This window comes from Myxine glutinosa, chromosome 11 (genome assembly GCF_964187855.1).
Source record: "Myxine glutinosa chromosome 11, kmMyxGlut1.1, whole genome shotgun sequence".
In the NCBI taxonomy this organism is placed as follows: domain Eukaryota; kingdom Metazoa; phylum Chordata; class Myxini; order Myxiniformes; family Myxinidae; genus Myxine; species Myxine glutinosa.
Genome location: NC_136271.1, coordinates 23,102,972 through 23,126,937, shown reverse-complemented (window position 1 = coordinate 23,126,937; position 23,966 = coordinate 23,102,972). Strand labels below are relative to the sequence as shown.

The 23,966-nt window shown below is 42.5% G+C and overlaps 1 protein-coding gene across 4 annotated transcripts; it reads right to left on the bottom strand.

Annotated features, from left to right (window-relative positions):
• Window positions 1-786: 786 nt before the first annotated feature.
• LOC137416268 (uncharacterized) lies at window positions 787-23,071 on the bottom strand. Of its 4 annotated transcripts, none has more exons than XM_078786479.1 (13): window positions 22,221-23,071; window positions 21,921-22,100; window positions 16,530-21,544; window positions 14,727-16,390; window positions 14,161-14,324; window positions 10,563-10,673; window positions 10,193-10,267; window positions 9,254-9,283; window positions 5,234-5,329; window positions 3,068-3,111; window positions 2,836-2,864; window positions 1,891-1,946; window positions 787-1,601 (listed from the first exon to the last, which is right to left on the bottom strand). In XM_078786479.1, exons 1-3 carry the CDS (start codon window positions 22,282-22,284, stop codon window positions 17,154-17,156), a joined length of 4,635 nt encoding a protein of 1,544 aa, XP_078642605.1. In that variant the 5' UTR covers window positions 22,285-23,071; the 3' UTR covers window positions 787-1,601; window positions 1,891-1,946; window positions 2,836-2,864; window positions 3,068-3,111; window positions 5,234-5,329; window positions 9,254-9,283; window positions 10,193-10,267; window positions 10,563-10,673; window positions 14,161-14,324; window positions 14,727-16,390; window positions 16,530-17,153. The 4 variants fall into 4 exon arrangements, with proteins under 4 accessions (XP_078642605.1, XP_078642607.1, XP_078642604.1 ...); XM_078786481.1 differs by adding an exon at window positions 9,475-9,556 and having other exon boundaries at window positions 10,193-10,673; window positions 21,939-22,100; XM_078786478.1 differs by having other exon boundaries at window positions 10,193-10,673.
• Between the last annotated feature and the right edge of the window lie 895 nt (window positions 23,072-23,966).

Below are 23,966 nucleotides of genomic sequence, written 5' to 3'. Positions count from 1 at the left end.
GACTCAAAGATGATTTACATATTTGGTCATTGAATTCAACCACCAATTATTTTTACGGTCAAATTTGTTTAAGGTCTATCACAAGTATCATGCTCTGCACGGTCTTACTAGTCTGTTTATCCGTAAACAGGACATCTCAAAAGGTGGACAGATTCAGACAAAAAACTTGGAAGTGGGGTGCGTGACAAGGACGAAATAAGATTTTAATGAAGATCCAGATCCCAAATTATGATTTTTTTATTTTTTATTTAAGCGATTCACCATTGAGAGATGGGGTCAAAAATGATATTAGACTTATGACAAAACTCGGGGGATGAATAGGTTAGGTGACAAGCAGATTATATTTTGGTTCAGTTCCAAATCCAGAACCGGCCTATCAAAACAAACTGTTCAGGTGGGTTAAGGTGTGCACCGAGTGTCGTTCTCGTGATTATAGATATACTCAGGGGCTACCCGGCACTGCGCAACCAGCTGGGTTTTTCCCAGTGGTTTCACGACTACTTAGTCATTGAAAAGCTAAGACGTCATTGGCCACATGGTGGTCAACTTTTGCCTGAAGGCCGGTGGCAACACTACATCCCAAGACGGATGGGCAAAGCAGCCGTCAAGGTCATTGTGTGACCTTAAAACAGAACCCATATTCTTAAGCACTGATAACTTGCAACCAATATTTGAGGCCTTGGTGCTATGGTTCAACCATGGAAAAACATACTTCAAGATGTATGCAGCCGGGTGGTCGAGTAGTTTGTTGTAGTGTGCAGGTATTTGTCAATCATGAGGCTGCCACCAGTTTAGTACTATTTTATTTTGTGACTGTAGTTAAACCCAATGTTGACCACTGTAACATGAACAAAGCCAGCACGAAAAAGATGAAAAATTGGTGAAGTTGCATCGAACCCGGTGGAACGACGTGAAACATCATACATGAGAACGGCGCATTACAACCCCTCCGACTGGGAGCGGCACACCTATTTGCATCAGATTAGGATATCCCACCCCCCCCCCCCCCCCCCCCCCCACTATATGAGGTGTTTGGGTCACTGCTGCCACCAACTAAATACAATGGATTATACTATGCGGTTTGCCTTTCGGCAGGAATAAGGCAGGACTTTAGGCAAAGTTTTATTTTTAGTTTAGTTTTGGTGTTAGCTCACGGGCCTCGGCTTTTTATACAAAAATAAATAAAAAATGTCAGCGAATGCTCACCTACTCTGAAAAGGACACCGTGGGATTGATAAGTCACAAACAAATGGGAGCAGATTGGAAGCCCAGAGAAATGCACCGGTAAATAGGACAGAAACTGATGTATTGCCCTGCCTGGTAAACACCAGGAAGAGTTTGAAGATGGGTCAGAATTCAAACCCCAGGGAGGGGAGCTTCGAGGCAAGTTAACATCTCCAGAGCCGAAGCCATCTTGCCAGCCTCAACTGGACAAATTTATCAATCATGTGCAAATGTCATTTTATTTGCAAGCAACAGGTCCATTCACCAACATTGCACTTTACCAAACATCTAAAAATAGTAACAAACGAGCAAGAAGAATGTCGGGAAATCTTGAAACCACTTTCACATCTTTGCCCCCACACAAGCTCCTTCAATCCCTGCACAAAAACAATCATTTCAAGCACTTCCATTAGTTATTCCTGGTAACATCGGCAATAACTACAGTAACTCACACTCCACATATCCCCTCAGACTGTTCTGAGAACATTTGGCCTCTTTTGGAGTGGGGACTGTGGTGGGTTCAGCTTGTTAAGCTCCACAGTGGCACCCATTCCTCAGCAATAAAAATTTTTAAAAAATCATCATCAGGGACTCGGGGACAGTAAATCGGATGCAATTAATGTTTTCGGGTCAAGATCATCCCATTCAAAAAGCAGCAAAGAGCACCTGCAATATCGAGCCATTGTGGCAAAGGCCAGGATACAGGTGATCAGATCTTCAACCTGAAAAACAAGATTGATGTGCATTTTGAGTTTCAAAAGCTACATCACCCCCTCCTCCCTCACTCACTGTGAGCATTCACAAGGTACTTCAAGGAAACTACTAAAAGTTTGGACGGCCTCAGAACTCCGACATCAGGAAACAGCATTAACTATCAGAAACGGATGGTTCATCACAGGCCAAGCAAAGTCTGGCAGATAAAATTTATCGGCTCAAGATACGTGTGACATCTCCAGTGCAATGTGATCAGCAAATTGTGGTCAGGTTTAAAGAAGATTTAAAGCATATTTAACCCAGAATACCATAGGATCCTCTGCTGAACAAGCAAAACAAAAAAATAATGAAGAAAACACAAAGATAAACCCGAATCAGACTTTTTTTTTTTTTTTTAAATTGGACACCAAGCTCGAATCGCGGATTACTAAACCGCTCGGCAAATACCATCATGTCCGTGGTTCGAGCGGTACTTGTCTCCCTGTTTTGCGGAGGGATTGGTAAAGGTATTCGGGAGAACACCTTGACCAATAACCCTGACCAGTTTCACCCCGCAAAAGTGCGTTATAAGTACCAGGACCAGAGACGGCCGGCTTAACAGGCCAAGGGGATTAACCCCCCCCCTTGCTAAGGGGAGTGCCGTCTCTGAGATCCATAACAATGTGTTCCTGCGTAACCGTAACAATGTTTGTGTTCCTCCCCCTCTCGCCCATCTTGTCTACCGCTCCCCATGTTATATGTTTTATGTGTCGGTTTGTCTTTCTGTGTGATTAATGTTAGCTCTTTCACGAGCCTCAATCTTGCATACAAAAAAAAATAAAAAAATTTGGGTCCCATCCTCAACGAGTTGCATAACTTGCTCAAGGAGACGAGGCCTCATGTAAAGGCAGTACCCACCAATAAAGTGAAAGATCTTCAGCTGAAACCTGCAGTGCAAGGGTAGAAAGACCATCAGTAAATGACATGATGATGATGATGATGATGATGATGATGATGCCCATAACCCACCAATAAAAACGAACACTCAGAAAAATATTGGAAATTTGTTAACATCACTGTACAATCAGTGTGAGCTGAAAATCATCCTCGTGTCCAACGATAAACCTCAAACAGCAAGTATTCGTCTTACCCGGTTCAACAGCTTCAACCGGCTGAGGGATGGTGAGGCAGGATCTGGAAAAGGGGCAAAGCTGTAATTTACTGCAAAGCATCATGGATAATCAATAGTTTTCAGTATTTTACCGATTAACACAATTATCATTGTACAGTGCAACTCAGAATGAAAAAAAAATTGCATCATCAAAGCTCTGGAAGAGAGAGTTCAAACAATCATCATCGAAGCACCAAGTTCGTCCATGACAGTTAGTGAGGGGATAACAGGGGGGGGGGGGGGGGGGGGAAATCACTCAAATTGCAACAGAAGCATGAAATTGAGATAGCACTTCAAAGAGGATACTCTTACTAATAACCCATTCGACATCAAAAAAAAAATGGCAGCATATAAAATATAATAAATTGTGACCAACAAAATCTCAACTGCCTCTTGTGCCAGTCACTTTTCATAATTCACACAACAGCAAAGCACTGAAGTGTGCATACCACAATAATTCCACATTAGAAAATTTCCAAAAGGGAACATTAATTTAATATGATGTCAATTTCAAGATGGTAGATTTCAAATCGTAAATTATTTGCAACAAGAGCAAGAATTGCTTTCCAACACATCCACAAATGGGACCAATGGATTTATTTATTTATTTTAACCATGATGAACCACCCCAAACATTGCTTAAACATGCAAGTCAAAATGTTATTACTTCAGTTGGATGGGCGTTCTATTCCTTCATTAAGTTATTTGAGTTCCCAAGGGCATGTACAGGGAAGTACACTTTTGGCTGGAGCAAAGACATTTGTTTGCATTTGCCAGCCCAGATCTTACTACTGCACTTTGGAAGCTCCCTGCATGTTTCTGCAATTGGGCTTTCATTACTCAAAGTTATGTTTCATCGGCACATTTAGGGATATACAGCAAGTAAAACCTGAAATTGATGACAGAACAGGTTACAAGACAATAGAGCTACAAGTTACACACCTTATGACGACTAAACAGTTGCATGCACCATGAAGATGAATGGGCCTAAAACATGTGCTTTAGCCTCCTTTCCATTTCTGACATCTTCCACACTAACCTCATTTTGAGCAATGTATATTTATCATCTATATAATAATACCGAAAGGACTCGACTTTGTTATCCCTTTAACGCCGCACCCAGTGACCCGATGCCCACGGCACTAATGGATTTACCGTCTACGAACCGCGCTCTGTTTATCACGTACAGCCACACTCGAAAAATCTGAATTAGCCGACGTTGGGGCCCAAAAGCATCCGATTAACTGCCGATACGACGCCATCGTATTGGCGTCTGCTGGGCGAAGGCGAAGCGAGCCGTCCGCTGATTGGACAGTCGAGGGGTGTGAACATGGGCGGTGTGAACCAAATGGTCTTTTTATTCCCTTGAACATTTTAAATTAGGATATATAAGGAAACGACTTTATCGTCATTTCAATAAAGTTGAATGGAGTGACGTTGCGATACTCGGGGTGCGTTGCATAAATCCTCGTAACTCAGAGAGGTGTAGCAGGTGGCGAGACGTAAGGAAGCTTAAAGATAACGAGCTGAAAACAGACGAACGATATGTCGATCTCTTTCTACACCGAACGGAAATAAAAGTATGAGAGCGGGAAGGCATGGCCTGAGCACTTCGAGCAGAAAGGACTGATTGGACTTAAAGAGAAAAAATTGGAGCTTAACGGAAGAAGAAGATCCCATGAGCGCTCCCCTATGCCACCCATAATGGTACACTCTATCCATACACCACATCCTCCCTTCTGTGGATGCTCCATGGGTTTCAGCTAGTTCACTATATCTTGCATCAATACAAAAAAAAGAAAAGAAAAAGGACCAAGTCACAGCAAGGGGGTATTATCAGGGATTCGATTAGAAGGGAGAAGGCCTCTCAATATTGAGAATAGAATAGAGTCTTAAATTGGTACATGCAACCTCAGACAAATTTCAATTCACAATTTAATTGCCAATACCTCATCACTCGATTTGGTGATTCAGATGGCCATCATCCTGAAAGTGGCAGCCATAATGAATTTTTTTGACTACCAATGCATTTTTGGAAAAATGTTCCTTTTCAGACAAATGCTAAATTTTATGCTTCAATCACATTTTGAATGATTACACCTGCATTTGGGCTTTATCTGCTACACAATGTCAGCAAAGCAGTACCTGTAATGCATACTTCCACATATAGCTGAAGTAGTTATTCCAGCTTTGGGATCTCGATTCAATGAGGTCAATTTTCAGTTTCACAAACCAAAGGCACTGTAATGAACAGACAAGAAGTAACGTAGGTTTCAGGAGTCCGTGTTGAAATTTTAAGGCACAACAGGTGAGCATAACCTTAGAGAACATAGTTAAACCCAGGACGTATCAGCAGCGTTTATCATACACATTGCTGTTCAGAACAGGTCTATTTGTCATCATTTACGTGCCTGGGGAAAAAAGAAAAAAGAAAAAAAGAAGACACCCTTGAGGTTTTTCATGTCCATGTTAGCACATGGAAGATCTGAAGCTAAGGAAATGTTTCATTTGGCCCACACACCACACACATACAAAACAGGGCCATATTAGACTCAAGAAGGCTTTTTCATTGTTTTGTTGAAAATTAGATAAAGCACTTATTCAGGTGTCAAAAAATGTATTGGGGAACATGCTTTCAAACTAGAGCTCATAGAACACCTTACCCCACACAATTTTGAGAAGGGAAAAAAGAAAGAAAAATAAATAAATAAAAGGGAACAAGTTGGGAGGAAAAGGTAGATGGCAGTCGAGATGGAAAAATTGTGTGAAGAGGGATATCAAATAAGGTAGGGGTGATTGGAGAGCTGAACGAGTTGGCTGAGGACATGGGGAAGTGGAGTTGTATCATAGCCAAGGCAGGACAGGGGCTTGGTACTATAATGCCTCAACCCCTGTTAGGGACAAGAAGATACAATATTCAATTGAAAAAAGAAAAAGAGCAATCAGATTGCAAACGCTCACGAGGATCAATTTTCAGTGGTTTTTAAGGCTTTTGTTTTAGAACAAATATGGCGGCCGAACCACATGACCGATGACATCATTATTTTTTTCCAAAACTAATTTATTCCTAGATTGTGCTGAAGAAATTATCTTGATCGATGTAGTTTTGTACTTGTCGAATTATTACGTCATAATGGAGGCACCTATCACATCATTATTAACATTTTATTCCCCATGGAGTTCTTTACAATGAGCCATGTCTCAATTTTTTCTATTCAGCACTTTCCAAGAAAGAGGTGCACATTTTTTCGATTATTCCAAGATGGCGGCTGAACCACGTGACCTATGACGTCATAATTATCATAAAAAACATACAGGTGGAGTTGCACCTATGGTGAAAATGTCCTGTCAATCGGACCAACGGTTGCAGAGAAAATCATATTTATTCTGTGCGGACAGACAAACAGACAAACATGTAATACCCTCTCCTATGGCGAGGGTAACAAGAGCAGAGATTGCAGACCATCGCCAGGACATGTTTTTAATGGTTTAAGGCTTTTGTGTTAAAACAAATATGGTGGCCGAACCACCTGACCAATTTATCCCGAGATTATGCTCAAGAAATTTCATCTTCATCAGATGAAATTGTACTTGTCAAATTATGACGTCATAATGGAGGCACCTATGACATTAACATGTGTTAATCCTCAGAGTTCATTACAATGAGCAATGTCTCATTTTTTTTTTCTATGCAGCACTTTCAGAGATATAGAGGTGCAATGTTTTTTTTTTCAGGGTCAAAGGGATATAAAAATGAACATATGTCACCCACAGGGTGAACCGTATCTTGCCATTTGACCTTGACCTTAATAATTTCGTATGGTGAATAGTATGTCTTCATGACCAACGCACATGAAATATTGAAAGATTTTGATGAGAACTGAGGAAATAATTTTTTCATGAAAATTCCGTTTTTTCGTCATGACGTCATCAAATGACGTCATAGCGTCAAACTGTTTACAGATCTGGGAAGCACTCATCAAGGGCTTCAATTTGAGGTACTACTCGATATGGTAACTGAAACTTGAAAATTTTACCTTTTGGTCAAAATTGAATGACCTTCAAAATGACCTTGAAGGTCAAGGCCGATCGACACCAAAAACTAATCAACTGAGCGCCATACCACACCCTATATACCCACCAAGTTTGGAGATCATAAGATCAAAGTTACTCAAAAAATAAGGGTTTCGTAATTTGACCTTGGGGTCAATAATTTTCGACCTCCAGCGCTAACCATGAAGGTCAAGGCCGATCGCCACCAAAAACTAATCAGCTGAGCGCCGGACCATATACTAGATTCCCATGAAGTTTGGAGACGATCCGATCAAAGTTACTCAAAAAATAAGGGTTTTGTTGACCTCCATGATTGACCGCAAAGTGACCTTGACCTTTGACCTTCAAAATTTTGTGTGCTGAAGGGTATCTCTATAGGACTCTGATCTGCGAAGTTACAGGAGTTTCCAATAATAACTGTGGTCTACAGAGTGATCTAAACGCGAAAAAAAAATGATTAACCACAAACAAAATGAACATATGTCACCCACAGGGTGAACCGTATCTTGCCATTTGACCTTGACCTTAATAATTTCGTATGGTGGATAGTATGTCTTCATGACCAACGCACATGAAATATTGAAAGATTTTGATGAGAACTGAGGAAATAATTTTTTCATGAAAATTCCGTTTTTTCGTCATGACGTCATCAAATGACGTCATAGCGTCAAACTGTTTACAGATCTGGGAAGCACTCATCAAGGGCATTCATATGAGGTATTACTCGATATGGTACCTACGATTTCAAAATTTGACCTTGGGGTCAATAATTTTCGACCTCCAGCGCTAACCATGAAGGTCAAGGCCGATCGCCACCAAAAACTAATCAGCTGAGCGCCGGACCATATACTAGATTCCCATGAAGTTTGGAGACGATCCGATCAAAGTTACTCAAAAAATTAGTGTTTCGTCGACCTCCATGATTGGCCGCAAAGTGACCTTGACCTTTGACCTTGACCTTCATAATTTTGTGTGCTAAAGGGTATCTCTAAAAGACTCTGATATGCGAACTTACAAGAGTTTCCAAAGGGAACTGTGCTCTACAGAGTGACCTAAACAATGCGAACTAAAGCAATACAATATACATGAAAAGTGCAGTTTTTTCGTCATAACGCCGTCAAATGACGTCACATTGTCAAACTAGTTATATGTTTGGAAAGCACTCAACAAGGGCTTCAATTTGAGGTACTACTCGATATGGTAACTGAAACTTGAAAATTTTACCTTTTGGTCAAAATTGAATGACCTTCAAAATGACCTTGAAGGTCAAGGCCGATCGACACCAAAAACTAATCAGCTGAGCGCCATACCACACCCTATATACCCACCAAGTTTGGAGATCATAAGATCAAAGTTACTCAAAAAATAAGGGTTTCGTAATTTGACCTTGGGGTCAATAATTTTCGACCTCCAGCGCTAACCATGAAGGTCAAGGCCGATCGCCACCAAAAACTAATCAGCTGAGCGCCGGACCATATACTAGATTCCCATGAAGTTTGGAGACGATCCGATCAAAGTTACTCAAAAAATAAGGGTTTCGTTGACCTCCATGATTGACCGCAAAGTGACCTTGACCTTTGACCTTGACCTTCAAAATTTTGTGTGCTGAAGGGTATCTCTATAGGACTCTGATATGCGAAGTTACAGGAGTTTCCAATAATAACTGTGGTCTACAGAGTGATCTAAACGTGAAAAAAAAATGATTAACCACAAACAAAAAAACAAACATACAAGCTGACTGATACATCTTGCAAAAACTTCGTTTTGGCAAGATAACAAATTGGATGGCAAAGCTAAAACTACACCATAACCCAATGACTATCAGGTGAGAAAGCCCTACTCTTAATTGAACATATTGTGGAGCTGTTTGGAAAATTCCTTTTGTACTTATGGAAAATATCACCCTCGCAAACAGCACGTTTTTTTTTGTTTTTTTTACAAGACTAACTTTCAGAGGAAAGGACCATAGATAAAGTTACATTTGGCATACAGAGTGAGCAGTGTGTTGAGATTGATGGATCTGCACCTGCATAAAAATTAAAGATTTTGTTTCCCACAAAAGGTCAACTGCCCACAAACTGTGCAATAAAGTAATTAAATTCCACAACTCACCCAATCAAGTTAGCCATGTCCTTTGGAGGTCTGCAGAAAGAAAAATGGAAAAAAAAAACGAACTATTATGCTAATTTTATGGCAATGTGAAAAAAACACCAAAAACACAAAAAACAGCTTTCAGTAAAAAGTTTGAGCATCACAAACAATCAGATATATGCTTGTCATAAAATCATCATAAAGCCAAAGAAAATAGGTGCAAACACGAAAATGCCACTTACAGAGTGAAAACAAATGCAAATGGCCAATGGAACATCTCAGGCACAAAGGCAGCATAGCAGTGGAACACACACATCACTCGGCCTGCAAATAAAAGTCAAACACGTCACAAATGACAACGTGTAAACTCCTCCATTCAAATCCGAGTATGGGGGAAACAACATTTAAAATTTTACCTTAAACCCCCACACCCCTCCAATTACATTGAGAAAGATAAAAGCACACAATAACATTATTCTGAACTGTTCAGTTGAAATTACAAGAGGAAACTTTTCAAACAAATGGATGAAATAAATGCCGTTGAACTATGCAAACTACCATGGGAAGAGGAAAGTGACGATTCAGGCATTGATCCTCATTGGAGCAAAAAATAAAAATATAAATAAAGGTCATGTTTGCCATGCCATCCAACTCCCTATGGACTGCTGCATCAGCAATGAAGTAATCCATGTATAAAATGGATGGGAGTGGGTGGGAGAAATTTAGCAGGGGTAAAGTGACTTGCAGGACACCCTACACTTTCCTGCCATAGCTCAATAGGCAAGTACGTGTGGGACGGAACAAAAGCGTGGGATTTGAACCTCCAGGGCGAGCCACAAGTCCCAGGACAGTGTTTCAGCTGCTTATGCAATATTTGTTTATACCATCCATCAGGGTGTATCTGCCATAAGCCTCAGGGCAATATACAACAGTAATACATAACAGGAGTAATAGCAGTACCTCCTTAGATATAGAGTGCCTCCGTATGATCTCCGCCGTTGTCACAAGATGTCAACCCGTTTTCATCATCTGCATCTGACAATTCACAAATGTCAGTTGGTGTATTTGGTTCCATGTGAAGGTCTTTCATCGTGCGACGCAACGATGAATACGAAACACCCAACTCTGCAGAACGCTTCCGTAATGATTTTTCCGGAGAGTTGAGAACGGATGTTTTAATGTTTTGCATTCCCAAATCACGAATTTTTGGTCGACCACTGCGCTTGCTGTCGAGTACACTTCCAGTCTGAAAAGCCTTTTTTTCCCAAAGATGAAGATTTGATCTTGACGGTGCTGTCTTCCCAAAACGCTCCTCAAAGTCTTTCTGCACCTGTTTCATAGTCTTGTTTGTGTTTCTCCTCTCGTGGCACCACACCACTGCTACCAGCCTCTCTTCAACTGTAAATGGACTCGTGTCTGCCATCTTGGTTTCATGTATTATCTGAAGAAAAATATATACATAGAAAACCACATAAAAAATAAAAATTGTAAATACATGGTTACAAACAAATCTTGCACAAGCAGCTAAACCATTTCCTGGGACAGATGACACCCTGTAGTCTCTGCTGGCTTTCCAGAGAACATTCCATGCACAAACTACTCTAAAGTGAAAACCCTTGCCTTAATACCTTGTAATTATTTTCTCGCCAGCTATTACTCCTGACCACAATGCTCTATTCTGCAGAGATATAATAATCTGCACACCCTCCTACAATACGAAATACCACAGATGCCTCACAATCGACAACCAGCCCCCACCACCCCATCCAAAAACACTAAATATCATTCAGATCCCTCACAATCGACCAGCCCCCCCCCCCCCCCCCAAATCCTAAATATCACCCAGATCCCTCACAATCAACCATCACCCCCTCCTATAATCCTAAATATCACTTGTGCAAATTATAGGGCCAAAGGTCATTGACCTCTTATGGCCACCCTGGGCACTCGAGGAAGTGGGCCATATCTGGAAAGGTAATGTCTTGGTCCCAGTTACACGTGTTAGATTTCATGCTTTTACCATAAACTGCACAATTGAACCCATTTCAAGAGCTTAGCAGCTGCACTAACAGTACTGCAGTTAAACAAATGCCCAGTGACAAGAATGCAGGTAAACAAACTCCGAGTGGCAGGGCCGCCCCTAGGATTTTGGTGGCCCTAAACAAGATTTTGTGGCCCCAAAACACTCCGCAACCACCAAATCACACACTGCTCATAAACGGACGGACACGGACGGACACGCACGCATGCGCACACACACACACGCACACGCGCACACACACACACACACACACACACACACACACACACACACACACACACACACACACACACACACACACACACACACACACACACACACACACACACACACACACACACACACACACACACACACACACACACACACACACACACACACACACACTACTTTATTTGAAAACAATGTATAGTAAAAATACATAAAAATTTGAGAAGTTAAGAAACAATTAAGTAGACAATGACAAATGAACACCAATAAAAACAAAAATATTTTGACAATTAAATAGCAATGAAAAATCAATACGAGTGCAAAATATTCAAAATAAATAAAGTGAACACTACAAAAGTATTAACTATTGTACAAAACAGTTATAGGCGAGTGTAGAAACTATAGCTATCCATCCTTGCACCACCATCCAACATCAGTGAGAAAGTCCTCAAAATCTTTGCCTCTGATTTCCTTAAAGCAAAATCGTGAATGACATCGTAAGACACCTGCCTGCCAACCTCATGGTCAATACCAATGATGGTATGTCCAGTGAGGCTGTCTTGTGCCATTGATGATCGCAGGTGTCTTTATCAGCTTAAGCTTTGAAGAGCTTCTTTCAGCTAATGCCACTGTCACTGGCAGGGTACAGGCAATCCTCAGGGATATCCAAAGATTTGGATAAAACTGTCAGTTCCTTCTTGTGGACAAAGTCCAGCAGTTCAAATGCAGTCATCCTGTTTGTGGGTAACCGAGGAAGGTTCCTGATCTCCATGGCCAGCTCTCTCCCATCAATGTCAGCTTCCTCTCCACTCCTCAGTATGTTCTCAAGCTCCACACATTGTTTCTCCAGTGCTTCATCATCCAAGGTTGGGAAGTTTTGCAGTACCCCAAACTTGCTTTTAACTTGTCCAAGTGTTTCAAACCAATCAAACCGGTCGTCCAAAGATGCAATGGCAGAGTCGACAAACACATTGAAAAATGCGGTCTCTAGCCTCTTCAGGGCATCCCTGACTGGCTCATCTGGTGCTTCATAGGCAAAATGAGTTCGTGCTTCGCGGTCTCTTCTCCTTGAGTACGGTCTCCACATGCATTTCCTCACATGCATCTTTTGCAGAAGCTTGTGCAGCAGCAAAGCCATCGTTTCTGTAGCTTAACAGATGGCTCTTAGTACTCTCCAGGAGGTTGACTGCCACATCCAACTGCATTGTGGAAGACTGCAGTAGCTTGCTGACTTGATCTTGGAGAGGACGTCATGCCACACAACTGTGCAAATCTGGAATCTGAATGACCCAACCTCCTCTGCCAAAGATTGGGCCTCGATTTTTGTGATGGCATTTGTTGCCTTTTCCCCGACTTCTAACAATGTATCCCTTATCCCAGATGCCTGGTAGCGCAAAGGGATGATGCTGTTGACACGGCTCTCCCACCTCATCTCACTCCAGGACTTTACAGTAATGGTGACATGCCATTTCAAAATGGCCCATCTCTGGGGAGCAGCTGAGAATAGAGTGTAGATCGTGTGAACATTTCCAAAGAAACTGGTGGCATCTATAGAGTTCTTGGCAGCATCAGCCACAACAAGATTCAATGTATGAGCCCCACAGGGGACATACAGGGCACGAGGGTTCTTCACCAAAAGCCTTGCCTGCACTCCTTTGTTTTTGCCCTTCATGTTGCCACCATTGTCGTATGATTGCCCTCTGCAATCACTGAAGGGAAACTCAAAATGAGATCAGACAACCCAAGACCTGTCGATTCGGGTGCAACCAGGAAGCCCAAAAAGTGCTCCTTGATCTCAGGTGTTTCTTCCAGCTTGACTGTTCTGATCACAACAGACATTTGCTCCAGGTGGCTGAGATCTGGGGTACAATCCCAAATTATGGCATAATATTTGGACAGTTTAATTTCAGCCACCATTCTCTCCATCATTTTGTCACTGATGCAAGTAATCAGTTCATTTTGAATTGTTTTGCCTAAGTAGGTGGCATGAGAATTCATTCCACTTTCAACTTGGCTGACATGTTGCCTCATTACTGGGTCAAACTTGGCTAAAGGTTCCACCTCTTTCAAGAATTTGCTATTATTCTGACTGTACAAAGTGTCAACAGTTCCCCTGAGAGCCAGGTTTCTTTCTGCGAATGACTGAATAATGGCGACCAGGCGATTGAGAACCTCCCTCCAGCGTTTTTGTGACGCTTCTATAAGGGACATTTCTACCTGGTCAATTGTCTTCCCTTTCTTGAGTCGAAGCTCCAGTTCTTTCCATGTGACCATATGCTTTGTGTGATCAGTTGTTTTCATGGGTTTTCAACAAGGCCCCAATGTTCATCCAGTCTGACAGTCCCTCTTTAACCAACTTGTATGTCTTGCTGGAGAACAGTTTGCAACAGAAGCAGTAAACTGCATTGTTTTTCCTGGAGTAGACGAGCTAGCTCCGCTTAATTGTTTCATTTACCAGTGTCCTGCATGTGTAGTGGTGATGAAACCGTCTACCATCCTGCCTTCTGGGAAAGGTGAATGCTGGGTCAACCTGAAACGGCCCTCTGCATACAATATCTGTCCTGTCTGCATCTGACAGGATAGATGTCCAGTCAAATGGATCTTGCTGTTGTGCTGCAACTGGATATTGGGAGGTGGCAGATGGAATATCAGTGGATGATGTAGAAGGCTGTGGTACCTCAGTTACGACCTCTGCAGCAGACGCAGTCACGTCAGAGGAGGGAGTAGATGCCCCTGAAGTCTCTGAATCTGACGATGTTCCCTCAGCAGCAGGCATGTCAGCCGACGAGGTAGATGGTCCTGGTGCAGCGGAGGTTGCTCCAAAACATTTCAATAATGCCCCTGAAAAGATTATACATGAGATTTTTTTTTTTTTTAATACAGGCTGGACGACATTACATGGGTATGTTATATGTATCTTCCAGGCCTATTTATATGGTCAGTTTATCCAACTACCCGAATATATACTACCTGAATATATGCATAGCATAGATGTGTCATGGCATTCTATCCCCTACACTCTCTCGGAACAAGAGATTCATATCAGTGCAAGACACAATTGGAAGTGTATTAATGAATTGGAAGTGTATTAATTGGAAGTGTATTAATTAATGCCTATTTGGAACAGGCATGTTTTGAACGGGCAGTCGGGCACTGCACGAGTTATTTTAAAAGACGACTTTAATGTTGCAATAAAAACGACTGTCAGATTCATTCAATCAGAACAAACAAACAATCACATACCTTTATCCTGTGTTCTGTTTACAATCTCCAATTTTCTCTTCTTCCGCCCTTGAGCGCCAGACATAAATTTTCTTTGAGGAGCCATTTGTGTGCTCTTGGTCAAAATAAGTTGCAAATGGGAGATTGAGAGAGAGAAGGCAGGTGCTGGCGATGGCGCTGCGACATAACAAAACGGTGACGGCAACGTTACCCCAGCGTTACATGGCTACACATTGAGTTGGGATCAGACAACCCCCCTAGCGGTTGTGGCCCTAAACAACCGCATTGTGTTTATATTATACCAGCGGCTGGCTTTGCCGAGTGGCAAAGCGACAGCACTGTCGTTAAATTAGTGACAAAGCAACAGTGCAATAAGGAAAAAAAAACCTCCCAAGTAACAGAACTAGTTAAACAATCCCTCTTGTGGCAAAGCAAAGGAACTACAGTTAAACAATCCCTCTTGTGGCAAAGCAAAGGAACTACAGTTAAACAATCCCTCTTGTGGCAAAGCAAAAGTACTGCAGTTAACACGCAGCTGTTAAGTGCTGTTTAAGGCACAACACTGTGTAGAGCACATACCTCCACCAGGCTGAACAATTCATGCTGGATCAGGACCCAAACCAATATGTAATCGCTTGTTCTCGTCACTTAATCAACTCATAGTTTTGTCATAAATCGTCCACAACTTGAAATATTGTTTTTGTTCCCATCTCAATGGTGAAGAATTGCTTGTAAAACCCTCACATTCAGATTCGGAGTTTCAACAAAATCGAATCAATTTTCTTGTACATAAACCATCCAAACATGTACAAAAAGTTTCATACGTATCGGTCCACAACTTTAAGATATTATGCTATATATCGTATTTGGCCAGACAGAAAATGTACAAACTATATATAAAATGACGCACAAGTACCGTTAATGTGAAATTCAACATTAAAAAGACAAAGGAAAACAATTAATGCGGAATAAATGGCTTTTGCAAAGATTTTCGTCTGTGTGTCGCATCTGTAACATCTCTCTTGAGGCACCAACAGTAGTCTGCAAGCATGTTGACATCCCATCGGCCCTGGTACCTCTCATCCATCACTCGAATATCCTGGTGAAACCGTTCTCCTTGCTCCTCGCTGACATCACCACAGTTTTCCGGAAAGTAGTCTAAATGCGAGCTGAGAAAATGCATCTTTATGGACATGCGGAAGCTCTGCAGGAGCCCTTCCACAACACATTCATACTCTGGACTTCGGTGATTGCCCAGAAAGTTCGTCACAATGGATTTGAATGAGAGCCAGGCATTCCTCTCATTGCTCTCCATACTTTCGTCGAATTTAAGATCTTTCATAAGCTCCCTGATCTGAGGGCCATCAAAAATACCTGCTTTCAGTTTGGCCTCACTTACGCGAGGAAATTTCTTGTTCAGGAAAGCGAAAGCTCGACCTTCTTTGTTCAGTGCTTTGACAAAATTCTTCACAAGTCCGAGCTTGATGTGCAGTGGCAGAAGTAGAATCTTCTGGGGATTCACAAGAGCGTGTGACAACGTTGTGGGAACCTGGTTCCAGGCAAGATCTTTCTGGCCAGTTGCGTTGTACATAGTGCTGCTTGTCTGCTCGGCTGTCCCACAGACAGAGAAAGCAGGGGTATTTGGTGTAGCCGCCTTGTAGACCCAGCACCATGGACACAACAACCTATAAATAAAAATAAAGAACACACATGTTTTAAAATTTGTTATTCCAGTTTATTAAAAATATATATTTTAATCCATGTTAAGAATATTTCAATAAATAAAGTAGAAAAATATATGTAACAAGGTTGACACGAACATACCTTTCTTTAGGTCTCCGCAAATCATCCAATTGTGATCTTTGTACTTCAAAGCAGTTAGCAAATGCTCCATGTTACTATAGTTCTCAGTCATCTGTACCGAGTGACCCACCGGAACAGACGCGATCTTGTTGCCATTGAAGAGTAATACTGCTTTCAAGCTTCTACTTGGAGTCGATGAAGAGCCGCCATTCTGTAGGATCATACGCTAAACCCATAGCTGCAATGAGGCCGGTGATGTTGCTACAGTAAACCAGAGAAACTTCATCGTCCGAACTAAAATATTCTCGAAACTCTTCTTCACGGCTGCGGTCAAAGTAGGGCTGGACCTAGAACAAATTGCAATAGAAGGTTTTTTGGCTTTAACTTGTTTATTAGGTCCCTCTGATGAACATATAAAAAGTCTCCAACTTTTGGACACCGGGAAAGTGGTTAATTTGCATAAATTCAAGATGGCCGCCGTCCAAAGCTTCAATTTACAGCTAACTTTTTTCTGGCTGCTCCTAGACCCTATAAATGTATTACAAACAAGTGGAATATGATATCAAAATACAGAATGAGGCATTGCAAATGTGATATGACGTCACCATGACGTAGTATGACGTCATTCAGAGGCAATGATGTCATTCATGATAGGAGTTCGTATTCACTTGGATCATCGGTGCTTGCATCAAAGTTGCTATTTTGACAGAGTCCTTTACATTCACCACATGCACTGGAACATTCAAGCTCATTCCGTTTGCAACTACAGCGTTGAGTGTCACAGTTGCCCTTACACTGACATCTGACCAATTTCAGTAGTGAATCAGGAGCCACTGGCGAATCCATCGTCTTCGGTTCAAGCTGTCCCTTCCGCAGACACCAGCCCCATTTCTCGGGGTCCACACTGTTCCCCATCCATTCCTGGACCTGACAATAAACTCGGAACGAGTGGTATTTGGCTGCATCGGTTGTTGGGGGAAGGCTTTGAACTTCAACGGTAGTTGAACTTTTTGCCACCTTGCTGCAAAACTTTGTCTTTCGCAGTCCGTAAAGGGTGTCATTTCCTTTTCCCCCGTACAAATAAACCAAGGCCTTTTCACCAGCTGATGATATCGCGTCTTTAGTTCCACTTTGGCAACAGAATGCTTCTATACATTTCAAGAAACCGTTCTCTTCCCTCACTTTCCTCAAGGCAGCCCTTTTACCAATACCATACAGTCGTGAGGTTGAGTCACATCCACAGAGTGCATGGACAACTGGCAGGACACGGCAGATGCTTTCACCCAGAGCTTCTGCTACAGAGTTAATATGCCAACATTTCCCACCGTCCTTGCTCGACTTGAAGTACAAATCATTCATCCCTCGTTCCGCATAATGACACAACAGCACCAACAAGTCTGTGCCCTCACCTATCACATATGTCACGGTTTCCCTTGCATGTTCAATTCCCTTCTTCGCAATCATGACATCTGCATCTGCTGGCGCATTGACACAGTCAATTCCATTTGCCTTGAATGTTTCACACAATAAGTCAATGAAGTTTTGCTTATTGTCCGAGTTTGACAAGAAGTTTTCCTTTTTTGACCTAAGGGGCATGGTTGGAGTGAACATCACCTTTTGACCAAAGACTCCTTTTGATCGTCGATTGTGTGTCATGTCCTTGGTAGTAGGTCCTGATTTATAACCGTCGACTACAACCACCGGGTTGAGAAAGTTTTTGGAAACATGCTTCATGTACATGTTTGCAATGTCCTCAAATGTGTCACCCTTCTTCCATGGAATCCTTTGCAATAAGGAACCACCATCCAGAACATGGGTCACAGTCCTTTCTTCCTCAAATGATTCCAATGCCGACTTGGGAGCAACAGCAGCTATCTCATCTCCTAGCTGTGGTTTATTGGCTTCCCTGAGCCTCCCCCACTTATCGAACAGAGCAGTAGGGTAGCTAGACAACTCATACGCAAAGACCTCTTCAACACCTAACTCTCTGTTATTAGCAAAGATGAGGAGCCTCTGGAAAAGGAGCTGTGGGTCGATTGCTACTTTTTCAGCACCGATTGTAACCTTTTTACCCAACGACGCAACTTGATCTTTCTTCCTAAATGAAAAGTCAAAAGCATTGCTACCTTCCATCTTCTGCACAATGTTCATACCAACCTCATACAGTAAATGAGGATTGGCCGAGGCTGGTCCTGTCACACCGTTGGCAGTATTCCTGAGTTCATTTGATTCTTGAAATGGATCATAATCCTTGAAGAATGCGAGAACCTTCTCTGTGTCCTTCCTATCTCGTTCACGCCTTGCTTCAGTCATTTCTTTGTGCTGCTCAGAGGTGTGGAAATGCTTCCCTGTGAGTTCTTGCATAACTTCACTCACCTCAGCGCAGGCTGGCATAGCAAGTAACCAGCGCAGGCGTTGCGTTTCCTCCATGCCCCTATCACGTGTCAATCCACCATTCGTTTTCAAAGAGCGCATCAAAACCTGCTCTATAACCAAGTCGCTTGGCAGTCCTGCCCACAGCCGATCACTTCGGCGGATCACAAATAGACCGGAGTTCAATTGGCAGAACATGTCTGGGTTGAGCTGCTCAAGTTCAATCATGTCTTGAATGTACACATGGGCTGACTTGGCATAATTGTTATGACCACACGCTGCAAAGTACGGCAACATCTCCTGGAGTGTTCTGAGGTACAGTAGGAAATCGCCCATTCTCAGTGCCCTCAGGAAGCGACGCAGCAAGTCAATCATGTCCATGTATTGAATCCATAGCTTTCCCATCTTATGCTCTGCTAAGGAGCTCTTCTCAGCTTTAAGTTTTTCACAAATTCTGTTGAAAACGTCTTTACTGCAGACTTCATCCGGTGAAACGTCTTCACGCAACAGCTTATCCAAAAGATCTGCAGCCTCCTGGAAGTCCTTGCATTCGTCACTTTCCTCATCTACCATTGAGAGGTTGAGACCGTATGCCCTGCCTAACACAATCAAACTCAAGGCTGTGTCAACCAAGAAGTGGCCTCTGATTGCTCGTGCATAGGCTTTCCCACTCAGCATTTGGGTCACAGCATTTTCAGCATATATAAGTTCCAAAACCTCCTTAAGCCCAGATGCTTCCATAACATGGCCCATGCATCCCAAAAAGCTCATCACAGAGTGAAAGCCACCAAGGTTCAAAACAATGGGTTTCAGTTCGCTTCCTTCCTTCTCATGAACAATGATCGTCTTCGCTTTCCAATAAAGCGGTTGGTCGAATGTCAGCATTGGCGTCGTTCCTTGGCGATGGCTTTCCGCAGCAACGAAGTGAAGTGTTGAGTAAATACAACTCATGTCAGTAGGGTCCATGTCAATCATGGGCAAGAAATGGACGGATGATTTCCCTGGGTGTGGTCCATGGCATACACTCTGCATTAAGCCGGACCAGCCTGGTCGTTTTGGTCGAAGCAACCATGACGTTTTCCACAGTATGTCCAGATTTTCAAGCTTGTCAGATGCTGAAATGGGGTCAAGCTTTCTAAATTCGAGAGGCCCACCCTTCTTACGAACACTGCGGTAGTATTTGATTTCAATTTGAGCTGCCGTGAAGTTGTTTTCAGGTGACTGCAATCTTGGTATTGATGTTGTGTCTCTTACTCCAGGGGTGACAGCAACAATTATACCCATACCATGGTATGTTCCTCGCCCATCAAGCGTACGCAAGTTGTGATCAACATTGTCTGCAACGAACTGTCCAAACCTGCCTGCAGTGGATATGTTGGTGCCCCTGAAATTGGCAGCACACTTCGAAAACCTCAAAACTTCTGCGTAAGGCAGACAGAAGCCGTGGCTGTGTAAACTGTCCACAAGGAAGCGGGAACCAAAGTGCTGGTGCATTTGAACCGCCAATCCATACTGAATGGGTGCTACAATGGCCCTTGGTCTGGTAAGTTGCATGATACTTTGTCCAATTGATGCAACTTCAAGATCACATGACTTGCCACTGAACGTCTCTTGCAGAAATATACGAAGGGACTGCGGAACGTACGCCACATTCTTTTCCAGCGACCGGAGTTCAGAAGGATCTGGATAGAAATCTCTACAAGTATCAATGTTCTTTATATCTGCTTTGATCAACTGTGCCGCAGCCCTGACGATCTTTCTTTTTCCTGCTTCCTCATCATCAGTCTGTGGTGAGTCTTTGAATTGTTGCAAAATCTTTGCAGCAGTTTCTTTGACAGTTACAACATCGCTGCGTCCATGCACGTTACTAATAACCAGTTCATCTCCAAAATATGAAATAAGTTTCTGTTTCATGTACTTTACACTATACGCTTCAACATCAGGGCACAACTGGGACATTCTATCAACGACATCAACCACTGTAGTCTGTTCATCATCATTGCCACTGACTAGGTCCTCGATTGCGAGCAGAAATGCTTCCTCTCGTGACGCATCTACTTTGCGACCCTTGCGAGGAGGTTCACTGTCTGCGGAATCACGATATTTAGAGGGGATCTGCCTATGTGTCTGGAAATTTGAGCTGCACTGCTTGTGATATATTGCGTCAGCTGCTGGAAGATCGCGTGCAAAGTTAATTCGGCCTCTAACAGTCTCAGCCCACTCATCAGCCCTGGCATCACATGCAGAAAGTATTGTCCTTTGAAAGTTGAAGGTGCGTACTGGATACACTTCTTTTGAAGCATGCTTTGTGTCCAAATAGATTTTTCTACCACAAAAAAAGCAGTTCTCTGTAAAACAAAAGTGTGGTTCCTGAGAACGAAGAGCAGGTTTTTCAGGACGTTTCTTCTGCTTCCCAGGGATTCTATTTGGCTTCGTATTGACATGCATCTTTCGGCAATCAATGTGCACCGTTTGGCCCTCGGACACGGTAATTGACGGCGTTCCACGTTCAGTACTGGCCTTGTTGATAGTATCTGCTCCCTTCGCCCTCAGCTTGACTGTTTCTCCTTCGTCTAACGTGTTTGAGCAAATGCCGCAGGGATTATGCACCACCTCTTCTTCCATGGCTTCGGTAGATGTCGCACCATTAGACATGGTCCAATCTGTTGAAACAAGAAACAAGATGATGGGATTAGTATAGGCCAAGGCAAAATTGAAGCTTTGGACGGCGGCCATCTTGAATTTATGCAAATTAACCACTTTCCCGGTGTCCAAAAGTTGAAGACTTTTTATATGTTCATCAGAGGGACCTAATAAACAAGTTAAAGCCAAAAAACCTTCTATTGCAATTTGTTCTAGGTCCAGTTAAATGATTGCTAGATTTACTGGACTACCAGGAGAATGTAGTTTCAGGAGCTAACAAACGATTTTCACGAAGTCGTGACCCTAGCAACTGAGCAGATTCTTTGGACAAACACAAATCTCGTGTCAAATCGTTCAACTCCGCTTGGCTAAAGAGTTTGGGTTGACTTGTCTCGCCCGTAGGTTGATATGTACCAGATATGTCACCATCTTCCATTTGTTCATCGGAATCGGACGCCGAATGTCTGCAATTTTCGGGCGATGCTGGAATTGGAATTCCTGGTCCATGAGGCACTGGTTTAATGGCAGATGGCACGTCTGGATACTTTAAGTGTTGCTTGTTTTTTCGATTTATGCCTAAAATGAAAGATAGACATACTGTCAAGGGGGTGACATGATATATAAAGTTAAACAATTTAGAATGTTTGGGAATTTATTAAACATAAAGTTAAACTCAAACAAAATTGATAAACTCACCTTGTAGGTTTGTCATACAGAAATAACAGTCATTAGTATGATCTCTTCCCTCCCTCCACACCATTGGGATACCAAAAGGCAGACACTCGATCTTGTGGCTCCAGCGCCGCAGACTCAACGCACGTTTTGCAGCATATGTGAGGGGCAAAGGCTTTGTCCTGGTCACCAAGTTTCATTCCAAAGTATGCGCGATAGCTTTTCCTTACAAAACGTGTGATGTTAGACTGCCGGTCTGGCATGGTCACTTTACCACAGATATAGCAGAACTTGTTTGGGTCATTCTTGCACTTTCGATTCATCGCGAATCACAGTAATGTTATAGTAAGGACACTACGCAGGACGTACTGCCGCTCACGTGCACCTAAGTGGACAGGAGACACCAGACTGAGCCACGCAGCTGCTGGAGCGACTGAAGTTGGGTGTTGCCAGAAAACGATTTATCTATATTTTTCTGAAATTGAAATGAAAGTAATTGAGAAAGCACTTTCTTCCACATTAAGTGTACTTGTGTGTCATTATATGTATAGTTTGTACATTTTCTGTCAATGCAAGTCTGATTTTGAATTTAAAAAATGCTAATTAAAAAAACAAAAAATTTTGATTATTTTTTTCCTTAAAATTGAGATAGCTTGACCTGATTGAGCGAAATTAGATACATTTCTGAATTCAGCATGCAAAAAACATAAGCAACGTTGAGATAACCTAGCCCTCTGAAAAAAATATTTCAAATGCAGCCCAGTGTTATCAATTTAAAACCTAGACCGGCACTCAGCAGAGCATATCGTAGAGTTAAACCCAGGACGTATCAGCAGCGTTTATCATACACATTACTGTTCAGAACAGGTCTCTATTTTCATCATTTACGTACCTGGGAAAACTCGTGGTTGGCCGTATCAATCACTCGATGGTGAAGAATCACTTAAAAATATTATACAAGAAGAATCACTAAAATATTATACGAGCTGGATCCGGATATGCACCAAAATCGAATGGTCCTCGTCACACACACAACCTGTCCAACAGGTTTCGTCCAAATCCATCATTAACGTTTTGAGATATCCTGCCAAGTATCGTTTTTGGCCCATCTACCAATGGCAATGGTGAAGAATCACTTAAAAAATTATACAAGCCGGATACGAATCCTCACCTAAATCTAATCATTTAGTCCTAGTCACAAACCTACTCCTGCAATACTAAATATCAATCAGATCCCTCACAATCGACCACCACCCTCCTCCTGCAATACTAAATATCAATCAGATCCCTCACAATCGACCACCACCTCCCTCCTGCAATACTAAATATCAATCAGATCCCTCACAATCGACCACCACCCCCCTCCTGCAATACTGAATATCAATCAGATCCCTCACAATCGACCACCACCTCCCTACTGCAATACTAAATATCAATCAGATCCCTCACAATCGACCACCACCCCCCTCCTGCAATACTAAATATCACTCAGATCCCTCACAATCGACCACCACCTCCCTCCTGCAATACTAAATATCAATCAGATCCCTCACAATCGACCACCACCCCTCCTGCAATACTAAATATCAATCAGATCCCTCACAATCGACCACCACCCCCTCCTGCAATACTATATATCACTCGGATCCATCCCTCACAATCGACCACCACCCCCCTCCTGCAATACTAAATATCAATCAGATCCCTCACAATCGACCACCACCCCCCTCCTGCAATACTAAATATCAATCAGATCCCTCACAATCGACC

Excerpts from the sequence above, each read along its gene's own strand:
- LOC137416268 (XM_078786478.1), bottom strand. The coding sequence starts at position 22,284 with ATGGTGTGGAGGGAGGGAAGAGATCATACTAATGACTGTTATTTCTGT. Across the intron at positions 22,101-22,220 it reads CTGTATGACAAACCTACAAG|GCATAAATCGAAAAAACAAG; the intron begins GTGAGTTTATCA and ends CTTTCATTTTAG. Across the intron at positions 21,545-21,920 it reads TGGTACATATCAACCTACGG|ATTGGACCATGTCTAATGGT; the intron begins GCGAGACAAGTC and ends TTGTTTCAACAG.